The sequence below is a fragment of the Nanorana parkeri genome, unplaced genomic scaffold (genome assembly GCF_000935625.1).
Source record: "Nanorana parkeri isolate BGI_ZX_2015 unplaced genomic scaffold, ASM93562v1 scaffold115, whole genome shotgun sequence".
Lineage (NCBI taxonomy): Eukaryota > Metazoa > Chordata > Amphibia > Anura > Dicroglossidae > Nanorana > Nanorana parkeri.
This window is the reverse complement of record NW_017306383.1, coordinates 786219-806859: the sequence shown is the minus strand read 5'-3', so window position 1 is coordinate 806859 and position 20641 is coordinate 786219. Positions and strand designations below refer to the sequence as shown.

Here is a 20641-nt window from a genome sequence, read left to right as displayed (position 1 = left end):
TATATATAGCCCTCCCTGTCAGGTTTTTATTGCAGCCTGTGTGCTCATGTAGCAGAATCACACCATCTGGTGACCCTGCTGACCACCAGGATTTCCTCTCACTTCCTGCTGTGGATGTCGAACAGGAAGTGGATGTCGAACAGGAAGTGAAATGGGATATTTTGTGGACTCTGTCCACAAAATACAAAACATGCTTTGTCTATAAATCCACTTGAAGGGCCCAGTCGCAACATATCCAGTGCGTTCTGGCGTGGCCTGTTCCCGTAATGTACTGGAAAGCATAGATCAGACTGGGGCGGGAGGGGGCGTGCCGGAGCCATTCGTGTCTGCACCGCAGACATGCCCCCTGCAGCGGGATGTGAAGTACAGGAATGCCATCCATTCCCGTGCAGTGCGATTGCAAAAAATAGTGCATGCAGCATTTTTTCCGATCGCACTGCACCGGAACGGATGGCATTCCCGTGCCAGTGACCTGAATGACACCGCCACTCCCGCCCCAGAATGTGGCCTGACCTGATCTATGCGTTCTGGTCTTGGAACGCACTGGATATGGTTTGGGCCCTCGCACAAGGATAAGTGTCTTTATTTTAGCTAGGTGACTGTAACCTTCAAATCTTACCGGACTCAACTGACTCAAATGACTGTTTTGAAAAAAGTCCCCTGTATGGTGGTGTGTGAGCTTTGTGAATTGAGCCTTGTATGTTCTATCACTGCGAAAAGGAGTACGATAGTGATTGACTAAGAATAAAAATGAACATTCTCAGTAGGTTTGTTACCTTGAGCTTTTAGGAATTGTTCAACCGAGGGTCAACTTCATTTGAAACTGGTCTTTTGCAGTTTGGTGGGCACAGGCTTCTTGAATCATTCGCAAGCGTCCTAGAGCTGGCGAGATTTCGTCATGGTAGTTCAAGTCTCCAGTCCTTTGTTATAAGACCATAACAAAGGTGTTGCGTCTTGTCCATTCGGGGTCCTTTGCCTTAACATTTGGCTTTGCTACTGCAGCTGGGTAGATTGGAGATTTTGGTGGGGATGGCTTTCTAAAGGTGGCCATACACTTTACAACCATCGCAAGACCTAAGTCTTGCGATGGTTGTAAAGTAATTAAAAAAACGTACCGGCCCGTTCGGCATTTGTCTCCCGAGCACTGTTCAAACCAGCCGAAAATCGTACGATTCTCGGCTGGTTTTCTAGCATGCTCCTTAGACAAAAGACGTGCGACCGTACAGTAGAAACGGTCGCACGTCTTCATTCACATTGTTCGATTCTCGTACGATCGCGGGATTTCACCAGGCTCAGCCTCAGCCTCATCACCCTCATCACTAATTGCAATCTAACTATCCGATCAATTTTATGTGTACCATCTAAACCAACCATCTTAAGGAGATTGTACAATCAGATGTGTATGGTGATCCTTTGGAGCCTCCAGTAGACATAAGAAACCAGTGTATGATTTACAATAAAAAGCATTTAGACCCAGCACAATTTACTTTTACGTCTGTGAGTCTAGCCAGCTGCTGCCTTAGGGCCCGTTCTCACCACTGCAGTGCATTAGAGCCCATTCACATGGGCATTCTGATCAGGTCCGTCTGTCAGTTTTGCAGGTGGATCCGATCGGAAGTCCATTGTTAGGCTGGCCATACAGCTATCAACTTCTTTTCGTTCAACCCCCTGTTTGAACATAAAAAAAATTGACACGATTCCGCCATCAACACAAACCGCATATTGATCGAGGAATTGCCACTTTTTGCATTGTATTCTGACAGGTGCTGCTGGCACCAGTTAGAATACCCGGTCAGAGCGTGTAGCTCATTAGCTGACGGCTCTGATCGTATGAAGATTTTGCAGCTGGCTCCTTAGATCGGCTGATCGAGGAATGCTGGCTGAAAGGGAGACGACAGCCCCACACACTGTGTGCGAATTTCAGCCGGCGTATAGGCACCTCCTATAAGCAGACAGATAGAACGTGTGTCTTGTTTACATCCGATTACCCCCAACTCCGTCCAGGTCTGGAAAACCAAATGGATCAGAGTTCAGTTTTGGCTGACCTGATCTTGGTGAATCAGGGTAATCCGATTCCCCATATAGCTCTAGACCAACATTGCAAGATGGAGGAAGAAAACTGGACAAACATGGATGTCACAACGTTGACATCAGTTCCGAACTGCTCCAATCCCAACACCTATAACACGCCTTACTTTGCATCGCAGTATTGAATGCATTAGTGTGAATGGGCTCTTCTAGTTACTTCGACAGATTTGTTAGAGGCAACCAGTCCCCTCCTTTACCTCACACAGAGCCATGGCAAAAATGCTTAGAGACTTGTCACATATGGCATCCATTGATACTGCAAAAGAGTTGGTTTTTTTTTTTTACTTTTAGGCAACTTGTTGCCTTTCTGAGGGCATGTGTTGCTTTTCTGACTTTGCTGGCTAAATAACTAGATTTGTATTGCTATCCAGGAGCCAGTCAGTACAATCCAGGGGTTTGAGGTATTTTCAGATACCAGACAATATATGTCCTACCATTTTCTACACCAACTATTCTAGTGTGGTGTGCCTATTGTATGGAGACTGCATGCTCGCGGCTAGGTAATGGAAGGTCAAATCCTACTCTGTGGTCCTTTGCTCTCTACCCAGCCCAGGCCTCTCCTTCCACCAGTTGATGCCACAACTACCGTGATGATTCGTGGCACTATTCTTCTCCCTACTGATTTCTTGCATCTCCTTGTCTCAGGTCTGGAGGTGTGAAATGCACAATTGAGCAACTGCAAGTGCTACTTTTTCTCTACGTGTCCCCTCTTATTCTGTGAAAAGAACACTAGACATTTTGTGAAGGGATGTGGGGAGACGAAGGGGGAGACTGAGCAACCTTCTTTGCTGTATGTAAGCTGTCAAAAGCAAGAGGTTCGCTGCTTACAGTAGTGTCGGGGATGAATGGGATGTTTTACCTAACATCCACATATGGGACACCCAACATTAGAGGTAATTTATTTTTACACAGCAAATATGCAAAACTGTTTTTTTCCCCTTCTAGCAGTTCAACTTTAAGGAAGTTCTTATGTCAAAAACGAGAACCAGTATACAAATTGGTTTTAGATACTACTCTCACCCAAGTAGTAAAGGTTGGTTGCTGCAAAGTTTTTGGTTTTGTTTTTTCTACAAAGAGCAAAAGAAAAATTAAACTTTTGTGTTTTAGCTAGTTGTGCAGTGGATGAGAGATCATTGTTTCAAAGTGCTTAATGCGTTTGTTTTTTTAATTCAGAGAATAATTATGATTTTTCAAAAAGTTGTACGGAATGCAGTTAAAGAGAAACTTTACCCATATCTTTAAAATAACAACAAAGACACCTTTTAGAAATGTTTAGTAATGACAATCTACCAACAGATTCTTTCAGAGAATTTCAGGCTTTTTACTCTCTGCGTACCTTACATTTCTTCCCCCATATTCTTCTCACTAGGGATATACCGATATTGGTATCGGGGGCCGTTACAGGGCATTTTCACGAGTACCTATACGCGTGAAAATGCCCCGATACTGCAGGGCGATACTACTAGCCCTTTAAATTTTCAAGTCGGATCAGGTCCTGTGTTTGTTGGGTCCTGAAGCGGCCTTCCGGGGACCTGGCAGTAGCTGTCTTTGACGCTGCCTGCCGGGTCCCACGTCTCCTCCTGACTCCTGGTGCAGGCACTGCTCGAGGCAGTCCCACACCACGTATACAGACAGGAGCATTTTGTCTGGCATTCTCCTCTAGTCTGTTAAGACTCTTTATCTTTAACGGGATGTATTGTGAGCAAATGTGCCTCCCACTGCACTTAAAACATGTAGTAATCAACAAAGCACATTGCAGTCACATTTGCCAACCAAACCCATTGGGTGTAAGAGTAGATGTCTGCGGCACTCGTTCTGCACAGTAACTGTCACACCTGCGTACAGATGTCACCAGGCTGGGTCCAGATTCTGAACGCAGCCTGGTGAGAACTGTATTTAGCTCTGGTGAGATCTGTATGCAGCCCTGGTTAGAAACTGCCCTTAAATCAGTCCGTATTGTTTTTAGAATTTTTTTTTACATGTCCCTTTAAGAAAAAGTATCGGCAAGTACCTGTACTTGTACTTGGTCTTGAAAAAGTGCTATCGGGACATCCCTACTTCTCACAGTGATCAATTTTTACTAAGGGAAGATGAATCCATCTCCCTGTACTTCCTGGAACTCTTACACATCTGACTAGGACATGTGACCATGCACATCATCTCAAAGGAGGAAAATGCCTTTCCCTGAGATCTCGTGAGATTACAGATGACATTTTCCAGCAATGCTCTGCTGATGTAATCTACCCAGGATCCAATTTTTTAGGCACATTACGTCACAAATGACCAAGATTACCAGAAAGTAAAAAAAACTTTTTGGAAATAAAAGAAAAATTTTTAATGAATGCAAGATGGTTTCATATCGACATACAGAGCTGATGTGATTTTTAGTAAAAGGAGATAAAGGTCTTAAGTCTGCTTGAGAAGCAAGCTATTTTAAAACAATGAGCTGTTGACATTTTAAATGTAGTAACTCTTTTATGTCTTGATTTTTTTTAAGTGGAGAGCAGATATACAGTCCAGAACCTAGCATCCTGAAGACTTGTCTGCCTTCCCCATCCACTGCATCATATTGATAGTATATCTCAGGGATAGGGCACTCCAGCTGTGGTGAAACTACAAATCCTATGATGCCTGCCTGTTTCTGGGAGTCATGGCTTTGTAATGCCCGCATGCGACGCTGATCACTAAAATCCAATGATTGAAAGGGAAGGGGCAGGGATTGTCAGGCTTGGTAGAAAAGCGCCAGATGATCGTAGATGTCCTCCAGCCAGGAAATGAGGTGGGCTCGATCTGACTTACTGCAGCTTCAAATGCACACTGTGAGAAGCTCACCGTGTAAACCTTTCCAGTACAGGAAGAGCCTGTTCAACTGTGCCAAGACTAAAGGGAAGACTGGAGTTCAGGTTTAAAGCCATCTTCAGGGCAAGGGTTATATTAAGTCCCTAGCTTTTATTGCTGCCTGTGATGTGTTCAGAGAAATGCTCTACATTTTCTGTGCCTATAACATCGGGACAAAAAATCGAACACATCAGGTGTCACTGGGACGGGGAGACACTGATATCAAGAACCTGACAAAAGTTTTAGCCCTTCCGTACTCTTTTGCCACTCCGCATTTGCAGAAACGCATCCAGATCTGGTCTGGACATGGTGTGAAAGGGTCCTAATACAACAAATCATTCTAACCATTTAAGATTTTAAAATGGCTAGTGTTTTATCAGCCATGCCTCCCTGTTTGGTGGCATCATCCAGAATAGATCTGCACAACCTGCTCTTGTGGTCCCTGGCCTTACCTTGTTCTCCTGTGAGCTTGGGATCACTCCAGGGGCAAGCCAAATAAAGCATAAAGGAGATCAGTGAACTAATTTTCACCAATCTCCAGGCTGCATTAGGTTCTCAGCTCAGGAATATGAGGTTCAGAGCTGTCAGATCCCAGCAGCAGGTTGAGAACTGGTGTCCCTAATCTGCAAAAGCTACAGGCATCAATGGTCTAATAGGCCTAAGGTGTCTTCTCTAAAAAGTACCTGTCACTATCCTCTCGTAGTGGGCTTGAAAGTTCTCTTGTGAACCTTAATGATATAAAGAAAATGTTCTTCTAAAAATTGAGTTTTCTTTCTTTAACATTATAGGTCACCTTAGCTTAGTGATGTAAAATCCCAATTCAATCCATCCAGGTTGTAACACTACAAAATGTGGAAAAGTCAAAGTTGCCACAGACGTTGCTCAGTATCTGGCCAGAGGACTGTACAAAAGGCATTCTATTAACGCAGTCTAAAAATCTTTCACCGATAAGAAACCTCTTTCTCTTAGCTGTACATTGGAAAAGTAAACGTTGTGTTATTAAACCCTCACTTTGAAATGCAGCACACTGCTTGACGTTATGTTTGCCAGTTGCTTTCTGTTTGAAGAAAGTCACTTGCTTGCATTCTGCTTTTAAAGTTTCTCTGTAATCCATTTCTTTTTTGAGGGTGGCTCCACTGCCTTGTTGAATCCATTGGAACCAACCTTATGTGAGTGCTCCTGCCTATATATCATTGATTCTCTGACTTTTTCGGCCTCTCCTTGGTACTTGGGAGTCTGGATAGCAAAGGATAGGATGGTTCTTGGTATGATGTTTTGGATCAGGTAGGCAAGCCCCACACGTTTTTCTCGTCGGACACCATTGACATTGTGGGTGTGTTAGCAGATGGGTCTCTTACCTCTTGCATTTTGGTGTCTACATGCACCAGTCTAGGGTACTAGTTTGTTGCGGTTCCTGCCTTCCCTTGTAGTGGTACTTTTTTTTTCTCTACTAGTTATATCAGCCTTTCAGAATTCAGGGTTACTATCCATGCAGATGTTTCCAATTCAAAAGAGTCCTTTTTCTAATCCCTTTGGAATGTTACACTGAGATTTTTCACTGCCTTAAAGTGATGTTACAGTCCAATCCGCCAAGACCCCGCCACCCGCAATCCCATGCTGCTTTCAGGGCTTACCTTAAGTGACGCCTCTTGATCCAAACATCCTCTTCTTCCAGTCGTTTTCAGCAGTCCCTTCAGCGCTGGTGTCGGGCTCTGATCCAGCGCAGACTGCTGTCTCTTCCTGTCCCACAGTCTGTTGGGAGTGCACGCTCACAGCTGTATGCATTGACTTAGGGCCCTGTCACACCATCAAGAGTGCATTCGGCCTCTGGAACCCAACACGGCCGGCTCACTTTGTTTTGGGGCGGTAGGGGTCGTGGCGGTGCATTGAACTCAATGGCACCGCAGCCACGCCCTGCACCCGCGGTGTGATCGCTGGCACCCGAACATGTGGCACATTAGTGCCTGCATTCAGGTCCAGTGCGATCTGCAAAAAATGTTACATGCACTATTTTTTGCCGATCACACTGGACCGGAACGTAGACTCTAATGTGCCACATTGACTTCAATGCACCTCCACGCCCCCCTCCTGCCCCAAAACAAAGTGAGCCAGCTTGGACGCGTTCCAGAGACTGAAACGCACTGAAATGCGTTCTTTATGATGTGGCTGGTTCCGGAGAGCGGTGTGGGGACAGAGACAACCGTACGCTGGCAAAAGAGCCCGAGCTGGCGGTGTGGGGGAGAAGTCAACTGTCAAAATAGAACAAGCTCTCCTCCCCGCACCATCGGCTCACCCTCCTGTGACAGCGAGTCAGGATGGAGAGCGGTACAAGCACTCAGTAATCACTGACTGTATTGAACTGAGCATAATAACTTTCTATGTACCACTTCTGAATGAATAGGAAGTCCGCCTACATCAATTCCTATTCATTCATGATTTTGTATCTAGCAACTCCTATTATATACACAGTTTATAAATGAACAGCAACACTCGGTATAGAGGATTCCTGTTCATTTATAACAGGGGCTGCAGAAAAAGATATTGAGGACAGTCAACAATCTCTTTTTCTATTTTAAAAGGGAAATATCAGGGGTCTGATATAGATAGATAGATATATGTTATTCAGAGTTATGGACCCTATCCTCCTCCAGCTTCCTGTACCATGATGTTGTCAGCTTCCATAGACTTCTATGAAGATTACATGTACTGTCAACAAAGATATCTGAAGAAAGACAGCTGCTTGGAATTTTAAACATTAAGGGTGGTTAACCATCCTTAATAACATTAAGGATGGGTACCAGTTGGTACCCATCTAGAACTGGTTAACCAGTTTTGACCAGATGTTTCAGGTCCTGCTGATCCTGTTCTGTTTATTCCTTTTCAGAATCTGCTTATCTAATCGGCATCAGTTGGTTGGTAGGCATTGGATGATAGAGCATGTGTCTGCTGTATAAACCATAAACAAGAGAACTTCAATACAAAGCCAAAATATGTTGTATTTTGTTGGCAGCATATAAAAACTGTATTAAAGTGCAACTTTTGTTTTTGAACGGGATTTTTTTTTTTTTTTTTTTGCAAATGGTTTTTATAATTTACTTTTGAACGTTTATTTTCACACCATTTTATTAAGGGTGCATCCAATAATTTTAGTATATTATCCTGGGCTTTTCATTACAGATAGGGTAGACTGACACATTAACATGTTGCCTACTTGTTAAGAATCAGTAACAGAAAGTATTGATGCCAGTGAGTCCGCATAATAGTCAGGCAACTTTCATTTTAAGGTATTCAATGTTATTTTCATGACGAGCTGGCTTTAAGTTTCTGTGATTTACCTGTAATGCAGCTCTTGTATTTTTCATAGCAGCATATCACTTCCTGTACCAAAGAAATGGTGATGGAGAAGCCAAGTCCCCTGCTTGTAGGGCGGGAGTTCGTCAGGCAGTACTACACTCTGCTAAATAAAGCTCCTGACTTTTTGCACAGGTACATGTTACTGTCTTTTTCTTTGCTTAAATGTTATTTCTTGTTTAGCTGAAGACCAGCTAATTTTTACACTTTCTGCTGAAATTCCCCTTTCTACATGCCAGACATCATAGCTAAACAACCTCTGCATCAGCACACTGGTTAGCCACTGACCTCACTTGTAAATAGATTTTACCAAGAATGGCATAGCGCATACCTGATCTTTTTGAATTAAATGTTTTCTACTAAGAATTGACACTTTTCCCGGTCAAGAAACTATAATGCTGTACTTAAGGTAAATTTCAAGCAATTTCATCCAGCTTTTGGTAGCAAGTGCAAAATATAAAAGCAGACTTCCACCGGCTATCTGTTGAACTTGTGGTAGGTTGCTTTAATCTATAAACACAAGCCCTTCTATACCTTCAGGAAAAATGGCAATCATACTTTGTTCTGTTCTGCTGTAGGGTAAATGTGCAAATCTGTTCACTTTTGCTCTTTTAGGGCTCATGCATATGTACATCAAGTGCAAAAGTGCATCCACATTCCTAGGCCAGTGCTTACAATTCTCTCTTGGGGTTGGCCCACTGGACTAGGAAGTATATTTTACTTTATTGGCTATAGCTGACTGAGCTGCATGCATCATATCCATTCCCACTAAATACTGACATGTGTATGTGGCCATTAGGTGGAGTGTAGCCTATTTAAACCACTTTTTGGGGAAGTTGGCCATTAAATGTCAGGTGCTCATCAAGTGTACTGTTAGATGCCCACTAAGTGTCCCCTTTTAAAGTTTGTATGTGCAAACCCTTAAAAATAGACAAAATTAAACTGCTGCTTGTATAAAGTGCAAGCACCTAAAAGTGTGTCTGCACATATACAGTACCTGCTTCCTAATGCAAAACCTACTTTTCATGTCATCATGGAGTTTGGAGTTCAACAGTTTATATGGATAGGGTGCTTATTCACATGGCAAACCACTTTTGGGCTATACGTTTGGCATGCTTGACTTTAAATCCTTGTTTGTCCTGAGGATTACCATTTTAATTGTGTTGTAATTCACAGGCTTTTTTTTGTTTAATTTTATTTTTTTTTAGGTTTTATGGAAGAAATTCTTCCTATGTGCATGGGGGATTGGATGCCAGTGGGAAGCCCCAAGAAGCTGTGTATGGACAAGCGGTATGTCTCAAACCAAAAGTTATATGTTCTTCTTTCGTAAGCTTGGTTTATTTTATTTGTTTTTGTTGTTTTCTAATGTAGGATTTTTTAAAATTGTTCCACATGGTCAATGAAGCTAGTTCTGTAAAGTGTTACTGAGTAATATGCCCCTGCACGTACCAGGAAGCCTGGAAAAAACCCTGAAGACCTCACATAGCGAAAATGTTCTTGTTGCAGCCTATTTACTTTCCGGCCTTCTGTGGACAAATGAAAGTTGATAATGGGCTGCTGTGGTAAAGGAAACTTTTTAGGCATGGCATAGATGTAAGACATTGTTTCACAGACCTGTGAACTATCCAAAAAAGTTCAATGCAATACATTCAAAACATTAATGGTTGCAAAATTAATTTATGGTTAGTGTAAAAGAATAGACATGTGAAAAGAAGAAACAATGGCTGCAAAAATCCAGTTTCTCTCCCGTTCATTGAAGGACACGGGGAACAGATCGGAGATCATGTACTGTAGGGTAATAGCGCCACCTGCAGTACATGATCTGTTCCCTGTGTCCTTCAATGAACGGAGAGAAAAGGATTTTACGGTGAGTACCAAAATCCTATTTTCTCTCCCGTTCATTGAAGGACACAATTGTATATTAGACACAAATCCTTAATATCACATTTCTTGAGATCGTGATGTTATATCTGAAGGCAGCATAAGTTTAGATAATTTTTTATGTGAACTTTATTTTTAGGTAAGGCATATTTTTAGTTCAAAATAATTGTCATTGCTCAAAGTAATTTTGCTTCCTATATATAGTGGTAAGGTAGTTAGCAGGGTTCCTGACTTTGGTAAACAGCTATTTCTGGGCAAAACATAGGTTCGGCAATTGTATGCATTTGATCTCTGCAGCTTTTAATCTGTTCAGCTTTTTGTAATTGGTTCATGTAGTAGTATAGTTATATAAAAAAAAAAGCACCTTAGGCTTCAATACTTACCAACTTTTCCACCACTTGATGTCTTCTGGGCTGAATGACGATATGAATGAATGGGCATCATGGCACTCAGCAAGGTTCACATCATTTGTTGTGTATGGAAGCGGAAATAATTTTCTTTAAAAAAAAGATTTCTCGAACATCTTTGACTATAAATGTTTTCTTAAACTCAGGAAATTCACAAGAAGGTGATGTCACTTCAGTTCAGTGAATGTCGCACAAAGATTCGACACGTTGATGCACATGCTACACTGAGTGATGGAGTTGTTGTCCAAGTTATGGGTGAACTTTCTAACAATGGCCAACCAATGAGAAAGTTCATGCAAACCTTTGTGCTTGCCCCCGAAGTAAGTATTGCTTTTCCAATGTCATACATGTCTTGAAATCAGTATATCAGCAATTGGTGACGCTGCAACAAATCTATTTTAGTAAAACATCTGGGGCCGTGGTTCTTAACCGGTGCCTTTACAATGCATTCTTGCTCCTGCCTACCTTTTTTACAGGTGGTGTTGATCACCTTGCTCTCTCCTCTTAAAGGATTCAGGTTTACTAGCCCTCTCTCCATTTAGATTTTCTGGTTAATATCCTTTTCTCTTTTTAGAAATTACTTTTCCTTTTGTTGATTTTCTTGGCTGTTCATCTAAATTATTCTCCTTTTTAAGAAGTTGTATGTTTGTTATTAAGCTGGATAATTGGTTGTCCACCACTTTGCTAGTTGAGGCTTCATGCCCCTCCAGGTTCTATTTTTGCGCTATGGAATTCTCTCTTGGTCTGGTACACCAGGTTGCTCCTGTGTCATTTACTTGGTGCTAAAGTCCAAGTAAGTAAGTCTCACCTTCAGCTGGTAGAAAAAGTCATAATTTCAGCCTCATAGCTTGGGTTTGGCAGCTCTCTACATAGTGAAGGACCTCCTAAAAAGTGACGGTCACTTTCAGTATTTTATAACTTGTTCAAGTGACAAAAAAACTAAAGCCATTTGGAATCGTTAAGTATTTTTGGCTCAACTACATGTGAAAACTCATTGGTGTTGACTATTTCCATAATTGGTTGACTTTTCCGTCAAGCCTTAAAGGAGAACTATGGGGTTAGGGCTTTTCCCCATAGTTCTCCTAAGGGTAACGGGAGGACACAAACTAGCGTCCTCCCGTCACCCTAAGCTCAGTATACCGGGAGCTACAGCTCGCGGTATACTGAGGCGCCGGAACGGATCCCGACAATTCTATCTGAATCCACCCAGCTGCGTGAGTGACAGCTGGCTCTGCCTATCTAGTGGCAGAGCATGCTGTACCCGCCGCCTCCCCCGTCCGTTCCCCCAGTCAGCGCTGGAGGATCGGACAGGGGGGAATACCTGCAGGGAGCCGTGAGTGACAGTCACGGCTCTCTGCACTGATCAAGAAGTGAGCGAGCGCCGGTATGTGTTTGCTCACTTCCCGATCTACTGAGCCGACCTGTGACAGTTTCATTGTCACACGTCGGCTCAAATTATGAGGCTGAGTGAAAAATCACTCGACTCGTAATTCTCTTAATTCAGGCGTTGATTCCTTCTCCTACTCTTTTAGTGAAATTCCACATCTGTAGGATTGGTCAGTGGCTTTTGACAACACCTTAGTTGGACTGCTTTTGGACATCCCACATAGAATTACTACTATCTTCTATGCCTAAATTGTTTTGAGTTACTGCCATGTGATTGGCTGATTTTAGATATTTGTGTTAACGAGCAGTTGAAGAGGTGTACCTAATAATAAAGCGGCCAGTGAGTGTATAACCCAGTGCTTGTGTGTGTCGGACAGACTCTAGAAATCTGAGGAACTGTTTGAGATGCAAAAATGGGCGCTGACAGGCAGTTTGAGGACTTGGAGATGGCAGTGCTTGGGATGGAATTTTTATTTAAATGTTTAATTTCATTTTTTTTTTGATAAATGGAATGTAAAAACACTGTTTTAGAAGAGTACCTGGATGTTTTAGATTTTTTTTCTAAATAATTGCATGTGTATTAACATTTCTGTGTTGCAGGGATCTGTCCCAAACAAATTTTATGTTCACAATGACATCTTTCGCTATGAGGATGAGGTTTTTGGGGATTCAGAAGCAGAGCTAGATGAAGGCAAGTGTCTTCTAAGCCTTGAATTTTCTTACCTTTTTAATTGTTTTGCACAGTTGACTTGACATTCTAACCATGTACTTTGATATGATGAATATTTCAATCACCAGAATCTGAAGAAGAAGTAGAAGAAGAACAGGAGGAAAGACAGCCATCTCCTGAACCTGTTCAAGAAAACTCCAACAGTTCTTACTATGATCCACATCCAGTGTCGTAAGTTCCACTGTTTTTCGTTTCCTTTTTATCTCTTGGACAATGGCTTTCTTGCCTTCTATTTATATATGGTTGCTTGACTTTCTATGTTTAACTTAATGTTTTTGCACATGTTTAGTGGTGTGGGTTTTTATTTTTTATTTTTTTAAATTTATCAAAAGGCCGTTACTCAGAGTGTTAGATTTCGGTCAGTTGGGCTGCTTTATGGTCCCTGCTCTCTGAGTGAGGGTGAGAACATTTCTGACCTTTTTGAGTTGTGGAGTTAAAGGAGAACTATGGGGTCAGTGTTTTTCCCCATAGTTCTCCTTAGGGTAACGGGAGGACACAAACTAGTGCCCTCCCGTTACCCTAAGCTCAGTATACCGTGAGCTACAGCTCGCGGTATACTGAGACGCCGCAGCCGGAGCGGATCACGACTTAGCTGACGGGATTCGCCCAGCTAGGTGAGTGACAGCTGGCTCTGCCTATCTAGAGGCAGAGCCAGCTGTACCCTCCCCCGTCCGTTCCGCCAGTCAGCGCTGGCGGATCGGAGCGGGGAGGGGGGAATCCAGCCCCTCCCCTTCCCACGGCAGAGAGCCGTGACAGGATCGAGAGGCGAGCGAACCCGATATGTGTTCGCTCGCCTCCCGATCTACTGAGCCGACCTGTGACAGTCTCATCGTCACAGGTCGGCTAGAACTATGAGGTGAGTGAAAAGCACTCATCTCATAGTTCTCCTTTAATACTAATGGGTGGTGGCCTGAACTTTCAGAGTTTTTAGTAACTTACTCCGATAGGATATATATGACTTCATCCCTCACCCTCCCATCCTAGTCGTGGTTTCTAGTTCCCAGTTTTCTTGCTTTGTTTCCTTTTTTCCCCGTGCTCTTGTTGCATTATTTTACTCCCTTCTTTCTCCATCCCTTGGAGATGTCCTTTGGACCTTGTTTCAATAGTACCCATTATCTCAACATTTGGCACTTTGTTTATTATGTCCTACTGTATATTTGTATTTTGTTGCTTGGGCTCAATGTTTCCATTGGAATGTACATGCCTTTGGTGCATATGCGTTTTGTACCCTTGTTACATCGTGCTTGTGTGTTGTTTTTTTTTTTTTTTTTTTTTTTTTCTTGGAAAGTTAATTCAAACTTGTTTGACAAAAGGCTGTTACTCTGGTACTTTTTTATTTTAAATTATACCTTCTCTTTTAATATTAGTAATGGAGTAGAGGAGTCTTTGGAAGAACCCATTATTGAGCCAGAGCCAGAGCCTGAACCAGAAGTGAAGACTGAGGAGCTAAAACCTGAGCCAGAAGAAAAGAATATAGAGGAGCTTGAGGAAAAGTCACCCACACCTCCACCTGCTGACCCCATTCCTCTGCCCCAGGAGCCACCAAAGGTACATTATCTTTATATGGCATTTGTGTTCATGAGCATCATTCCAGGAAAATGGTTATTCTTTGTTTATTTTAGTATTCATTGGAATGAATCTGCAGAAGTGCAGTATACCATGTATCTGATAGCTAGATACATTATGTTGCTGATGATAGTTTAATCTATTCTATTTAGACATGTATCTCTTAAGCATAGAAAGGGTAGTATTGAGAACTCCATGCAACTTTCTGCTTTTGGAGTTGGTGTAAAATAAAAGGAGATATAACCCACTGATTGAGCTTTTACTTTTTATTCTGCAGCATCACCTCCTCATTGATTTAGTCTTCTATGTGACAAAATTGTATTAAATCCCGCTTGTTACATTTAGCACAAATGGTATTAAGTGAAAATAATTATATGTACATTACCAAAACCTCTTTGAATTTAATCATCACTAGATTATTACTTTTCTAAGGACATATGTTTTATTATCCACAAATACCTAGCTGAAGGGAAATAACAATTGTTGGTGGTTCATCTCTATGCACTGCTTTCTTCTCTAAGAGCCTGAGCTGGTCTGCAACATTGGAGCCTCCTCAGAAAACAGCCAGGATATTAGCTTGTTCATACATTTTCCTAGCTTACGTGGTTGTAGTATTGCGCAGTCTTAACATGGAAATATAGGCATAATTCACCACCTTGTGATCAGCCTGTGTTGAGATCCAGCAAGCACCCCTGCCAGACAGCATAGCAGAGACCCTTGATCTCACTTGCAATGTAGTGGGCATGATTGTTCTGCAGTAGTATGCTTTCATTACCCACTTGGTTTACTGTTGTCCATGGAATAACAGTAGGTTAGTACAAAGCGTGTTTATGGTCCTATTCAAAACCCTTTTTAATTTGCTTTTATGTTCTACAATACATGCCTGGATTTTATTTTGTCTTCCTTTTTAGTTAAGCTTTTAATTCAAATGGACTATTTGAGGATTAAGGAGAAAAAAAAAAGAATGGTGTGTAATTAGATAAAAGTTCAGGTGTTTTTAGTTTAGCAGAATGGAGCAATTCGTAAGTTGTCTTTGTATTTTCTTTAGGCTTTCTCTTGGGCATCAGTGACCAGTAAAAACCTGCCTCCAAGTGGTACTGTACCATCTTCAGGAATTCCTCCCCATGTTATAAAAGCTCCTGCTTCACAGGTAGTTAACAGTTTCTGAGGCTACATGTTTTCTAGTACCTATGGATTTTTTTTTTTTTAACAGCAGAGTTGTTCCCTCCTCAAGCTTGTAATTTGTATTTTTGCAAGTTTTTTTTTATTATGAAAAATCTTTGAGTGCCAGTAACAGACTTTTACCACTTAGGGGCCCATTTATTAAGCAGCAGTATAGCCTAACTCTGGCCATGCTTTTAGAAGGAAAAAAAAAAAGTCCCTGCACACTTTTCAAGCATTGTTTTGTGTGTTTAGGATATGTGTTTTGCATTTTGCTTGCTTAAAAGTCCAGTGACCAGTGACATGGGGCAAGAGTCCAGTGACATGGGCAGGGGTTAATGAAGAAAAGGAAACCTGCCACTTGACTTTGACAGGTCATGTGTAAGGGCTTTCCCTCTATGTTCCCTGCAGCGTTGTGCCAACACCACAAGACATTGCAGGCTCCACACAGACTCGGTAAAATGCAAGCGCAGTGTGGAGTTATTAGAGCAATGTCCTACGGAGAGCAGATACTGCTTAGTTTTAAATAGGCCCTTAGAATCTAATTCTACAACTGCTTGGTACAGACATGAAAGCAAATTGATAGCATATCTTTCATATTCATAAGCACTGTGATGAAATGTGATTCCTAACATGGTTGCACAATTAATTTAACTTTTTATTGCAGTCAAGAACTGAAAATAAACCAGACAGTCAACTTCAGCCTCTACGTACTCGTGATCAGCGTCCACGAGAGCGTCCAACGTTTCAGCTGAGGGGGCTGCGATCAGGTATAAACAATTTGAATGGCATATAGCACAATTGTGGCTGCTTTTTTCTTTTTTTTTTTTTTTTTTCTGATAGAAGCTACTTTTGTGATGTAACTAACAAATGCAGCTCTTCTCTGTGGGAATCTTTGTATTATGGTTGGACAATATGCAATGTTTTACAGTTCAGTTGGGGCAGTTGTTTTTCACTTGTATGTAAGACATTCCCACAAGAGAGAAGACTGTATGTACTTATCTTTACGGTGGCCCGTTTCTTAAAGAAGCTTCTGCTTCACTGATCCTGGCCACTGCAATTTTTTTACCAATCGATGAGTTGAGTACCAGTTAGCCCCGCCTTGCTGTAAATCCTCCTGCCAGCTTTTACATTCGGTAGTGACATTATTATTATACAGGATTTATATAGCGCCAACAGTTTGCAAAGCACTTTACAATATATGGAAGACATTACAATCGCAATACAATTCAGGATAAGATGGTAAGGAGGGCTTGCAAACTAAAAGGGAGGGGGAAGTGATACATGAGGAGGTAGCTGTGTGGGAATGAATTGTATGAGAATGTGATGGTTGAGTGGTTAGTTTGAGGTGGGATAGGCTTCCTTGAAGAAATGAGTCTTAAGGGATCGCCTAAAGGCAGTCAGAGTAGGAGATAGAAGGCCAGGTTGGGGTGAAGAGTTCCATAGGATGGAAGAGACTCTAGTGAAGTCCTGGAAGCGAGCATGGGAGGAGTTGACGAGGGAGCTGGAAAGCAGAAGGTCTTTTGAAGGGCGGAGTGGACGGTTAGGGTGATACTTTGAGACAAGGTTCGAGATATAGCTGGGGGCAGAGTTGTGGATGACATACGAAAAGGCAGGAGAAACCACACCGAGGCAGGGCTAACTGGTACTCAACTCCTCGATCTGTAAAAAACTTGGTGGCCAGGATTGCAGTGAAGCGGAAGCTTTTTTTAGGAAACGGACCACCGTAAAGAGGAGTATATACAGTCTTCTCTCTTGGAGGAATGTCTTGCATACAAGTGAAAGAACAACTGCCCCAACGCCATTCCCTGTGATTCCTCCTGACAGCTTTTACATTCAGTAGTGACATACGAAAAGGCAGTAGAAACCACAGGGAATGGCGAGGGTGCAGGTTATTTACACTGAGAAGTGGAAGAATACTTGCATGGGCTAGGAGAGTGGTGAATTGGAGGCTTTTTAAAAAAGAAACGATTGGTGAAATAGGTATATTCAGTAGTCTTCTCTTGCAAGTATGTTTTATATTCAATTGCCCCTGCACTGACAGGGTCACCTAAAACCGTTCAGCCCTTCCCCATGAAAGCTGTATAGCCTATTTACTAGATGAACTGCTGATGGTGTTTCATGGTAGTATTGTGCATGCACAGTGCAATGGAAAGCCCACCTAGTAATAATGAAATGCCATGAGTAGGCCAGCTAGGCTACAGATGTTTCAATTGGAAGATGTTGTAATCTGAGGACAGTGTGGGCCTCATAACTTTGATGAGAGCATGTAGGAATGGCCAGTTGGGACTTTGTTTAAAGCTGAAATCCAGATATAAGTATTATATCTTACATACTCACATTAGTTCAACTTGCCCCAGTGTAAGTATGCCTGGTTGGCCCACGGTAAACCTTGAAAGCAGTGTAGTAGCCGGAGCTACCACAGTGCTTCAAGCGATTATCTATTTTTTGTTATTTTATTTCGCCCTTCCCCCTTTCCGTGTCGTGTATGGCGCTGAGCGGCTTCCCCTCTTTTCTGAAAACACAGTGGGTGGCTTTTGCACATTAGCCAGAGAGCCTATTTTTTTAAATCCAGGAATACAGGGCACCCAGTGATTAGATGAGGGGCACATTGTAACATCGTCGTCCGATTAGAGACCCCTTGTTTTCCTTGGTAAAAAAACTAGGCACTCTGAGTGCATGGTGTACCGAGCAAGCGACCCCCTGTGTTGTCAGGTTTCAAGTAGGCATGCATAATACTTTATGCCTGGCGTTCAGCTCTAATGAACAGGTTTATCTTTTTAACAGGTCGTGGAGACACTGATCAAGGGGAAACTGATAACCGACGCATGTTCCGATATCCTGACAGCCACCAGCTCTTTGTTGGTAATCTACCACATGATATTGATGAAAGCGAGTTAAAAGAATTTTTCATGAGTAAGTATACAATCCAGTGTTTTTATATGTGTCTGCCACATTCTGAGTCTGCTGTCTTTTCCCATGCACATAGTAACTACCATTCACATGAAAAGAGCTGAACGAAAACTCTTTATGGACATTATGTGCCTCCTTTTAGGTTTTGAAATAAAAAAGCCCCATTTTTAAGCATACCTGAGTTCATAAAGTATTCCACTACTGTTTGCTTTGAAAATCCATGATAGTATTTTTTCAGGTCAAGCAATGGAGGGAAAGGCATTGGAATGCATGGCTAGTTACGTTTCATGTAGCTTGATACACTGTTGCTAGTTACACATATTGGAACCCTGTTCCAATAGTATTTTTTTTATCTTCGATGCACCTCCTTCCAGCCTCACTCATTTTTATAGACCGGTGAGGCTGCCTATCACATTTGGTGCCCGTAGGCAAGTGTGGATTATGAGGTGGCAGACCAGGAAGGGACCTCCGAAGCTGTGGTTGATGTTGGTATATTAAAATGCCTTGGTTTTGGGGATCCATAGTCAATTTTGAAGATAGAGGATGTGGCTGCCGAGCAACTGGAGGTACGTGCTTTGTGAACCAGGAACCAGCTTATAAATTTAAGGTGACATTTTTATGCAAACTTTAACATTGCAATATTTCTCATTTGTTGCAGGTTATGGAAATGTAATGGAACTCCGGATTAATACCAAAGGTGTTGGCGGGAAGCTTCCTAACTTTGGATTTGTTGTGTTTGATGATTCTGAACCTGTTCAGAGGATTCTGCTTGCTAAAGTATGTTTTTTTTTGTTTATTTTTTGTAGTTTCTGTAAATTAGTTGTTTTGCTTTTGCTGCCACTGGTGTACTATTGTTGTTTTTTTTTCTCTGTGGTAACACCAAGTTTTAGAAGGCTGCCATTGTGGCCACCAGCAAACTCTTGTTGCGTTGCTATAACCAAATTGTGCTTCTAGAGTTCAGATACCCCAATTTATTTACACACCTGTCATATGCAATGCGAAGTGGAATAAAACTGCATAAGAAGTCACTTAATGGGACATCACTAAACACCAGAGGTTTAAAAAGAAAAAAAAAAGCGTCCTAATCCACAGAGGCACAGAATCATAGTCTGATACTTACCTGTTGTGCCAGCATACATGCAGTGATTTCAAGCATTTTTCAGCCAATCTCTAAACAGGCAATTGATTTTCCTCCTGTAGCTCTAAGAAAAATCCTCCTAAAATCAAAACTACTGAGAGAAAGCACTGTTTGTGTCAGGCTGGGATCTGAGTATCTCTTACCTGCAGTGTGTTCTGCATGTACCTTTTTGAGATTCCTATTACTGCACTGTATCAGTAATGTCACATTCCATACTTGCAGGTTTTAATTACCAAATAGTAAATGCTGCCTCCATATAGCCCTTTTTATTTTCAAATAGTCTTGTGGCTTACATGATGTACACTATCACTACTGGAGAATTACACCTGTAGAAACATGTTTACAGTTTTTATAGGTGTAGATTTTATTTTTGTTACTTGGACTCATCAACGTAAATCTAATCCTTAACTGAATGACATTTCGTTTGCTAAAGCACTGTGTGTCATAAGCATTTGTCATGTTTTTTAGTTTTTTCAAAATAATTGGTTCTACTCTTCAGCCTCTTTCAGCCATTTCCTGTCCACATGCTCTCCCTCCTGCATCAGCTCCATATTACTCACGACCGCCTTCCTGAAAAGGGTGGTTCATGCCTGCGCAATGTGTGTGGGCATGAGCGATTTGTAGTCTCAACCAGGGGTGCATGTGACTGCGTGATAAAACAGGACCGCAGTTGGAAGACAGTTGTCACCCTGTAACAAAGTGTCTAAACACGGACCTTCATAGGAGGATCACCAGGCATACATTTAATACGCAGATTAAAAAAAGATTGAAAACCACTTTTATGCTTTCATTTACATGGTAAAGCTTATATAAGATCATTTAAAGCCCATCTCTGAGGGGAAAAAAAATCTTCTTTTGCAGTGGGGCTTCCCCTACACTGCTAGGGTTAAATGCTTGCTAAGGTCTACATTATGCTCACATGTCAGCAGGCCTCTGACTGCCGAAATGAAGAAGGAAGAGACTGTGGGTGCCAGTCAGGCAAATAAAAGCCCCTTTCTCAGGTACCCCAGACCTAAACAAATAGTTATCTTACTGTGCATTGAGGGACACAGCTCTGAAGAATTCTGAGACGTAGGGTTATGCTGCTCTATAGGAGAAATGAGGCAGCAGCATAACTCTACGTCTCAGAATTCTTCAGAGCTGTGTCCCTCATTGGACTCCAAGAAAAGGAATTTATTGAAA

The 20641-nt window shown here is 42.0% G+C and overlaps 1 protein-coding gene across 1 annotated transcript in view; it reads left to right on the top strand.

The window, feature by feature from the left end:
• G3BP2 (G3BP stress granule assembly factor 2) overlaps positions 1 to 20641 on the top strand; it is a 28677-nt gene that overhangs the window by 714 nt on the left and 7322 nt on the right. Inside the window, exons 2-11 of the mRNA XM_018553294.1 lie at positions 8291 to 8412; positions 9486 to 9567; positions 10712 to 10885; positions 12552 to 12642; positions 12750 to 12852; positions 14049 to 14229; positions 15296 to 15397; positions 16076 to 16178; positions 18196 to 18324; positions 18980 to 19098. Coding sequence (XP_018408796.1) covers positions 8318 to 8412; positions 9486 to 9567; positions 10712 to 10885; positions 12552 to 12642; positions 12750 to 12852; positions 14049 to 14229; positions 15296 to 15397; positions 16076 to 16178; positions 18196 to 18324; positions 18980 to 19098 — 1179 coding nt within the window. The 5' untranslated portion in view covers positions 8291 to 8317. The remainder of the gene's footprint in view (positions 1 to 8290; positions 8413 to 9485; positions 9568 to 10711; positions 10886 to 12551; positions 12643 to 12749; positions 12853 to 14048; positions 14230 to 15295; positions 15398 to 16075; positions 16179 to 18195; positions 18325 to 18979; positions 19099 to 20641) is intronic.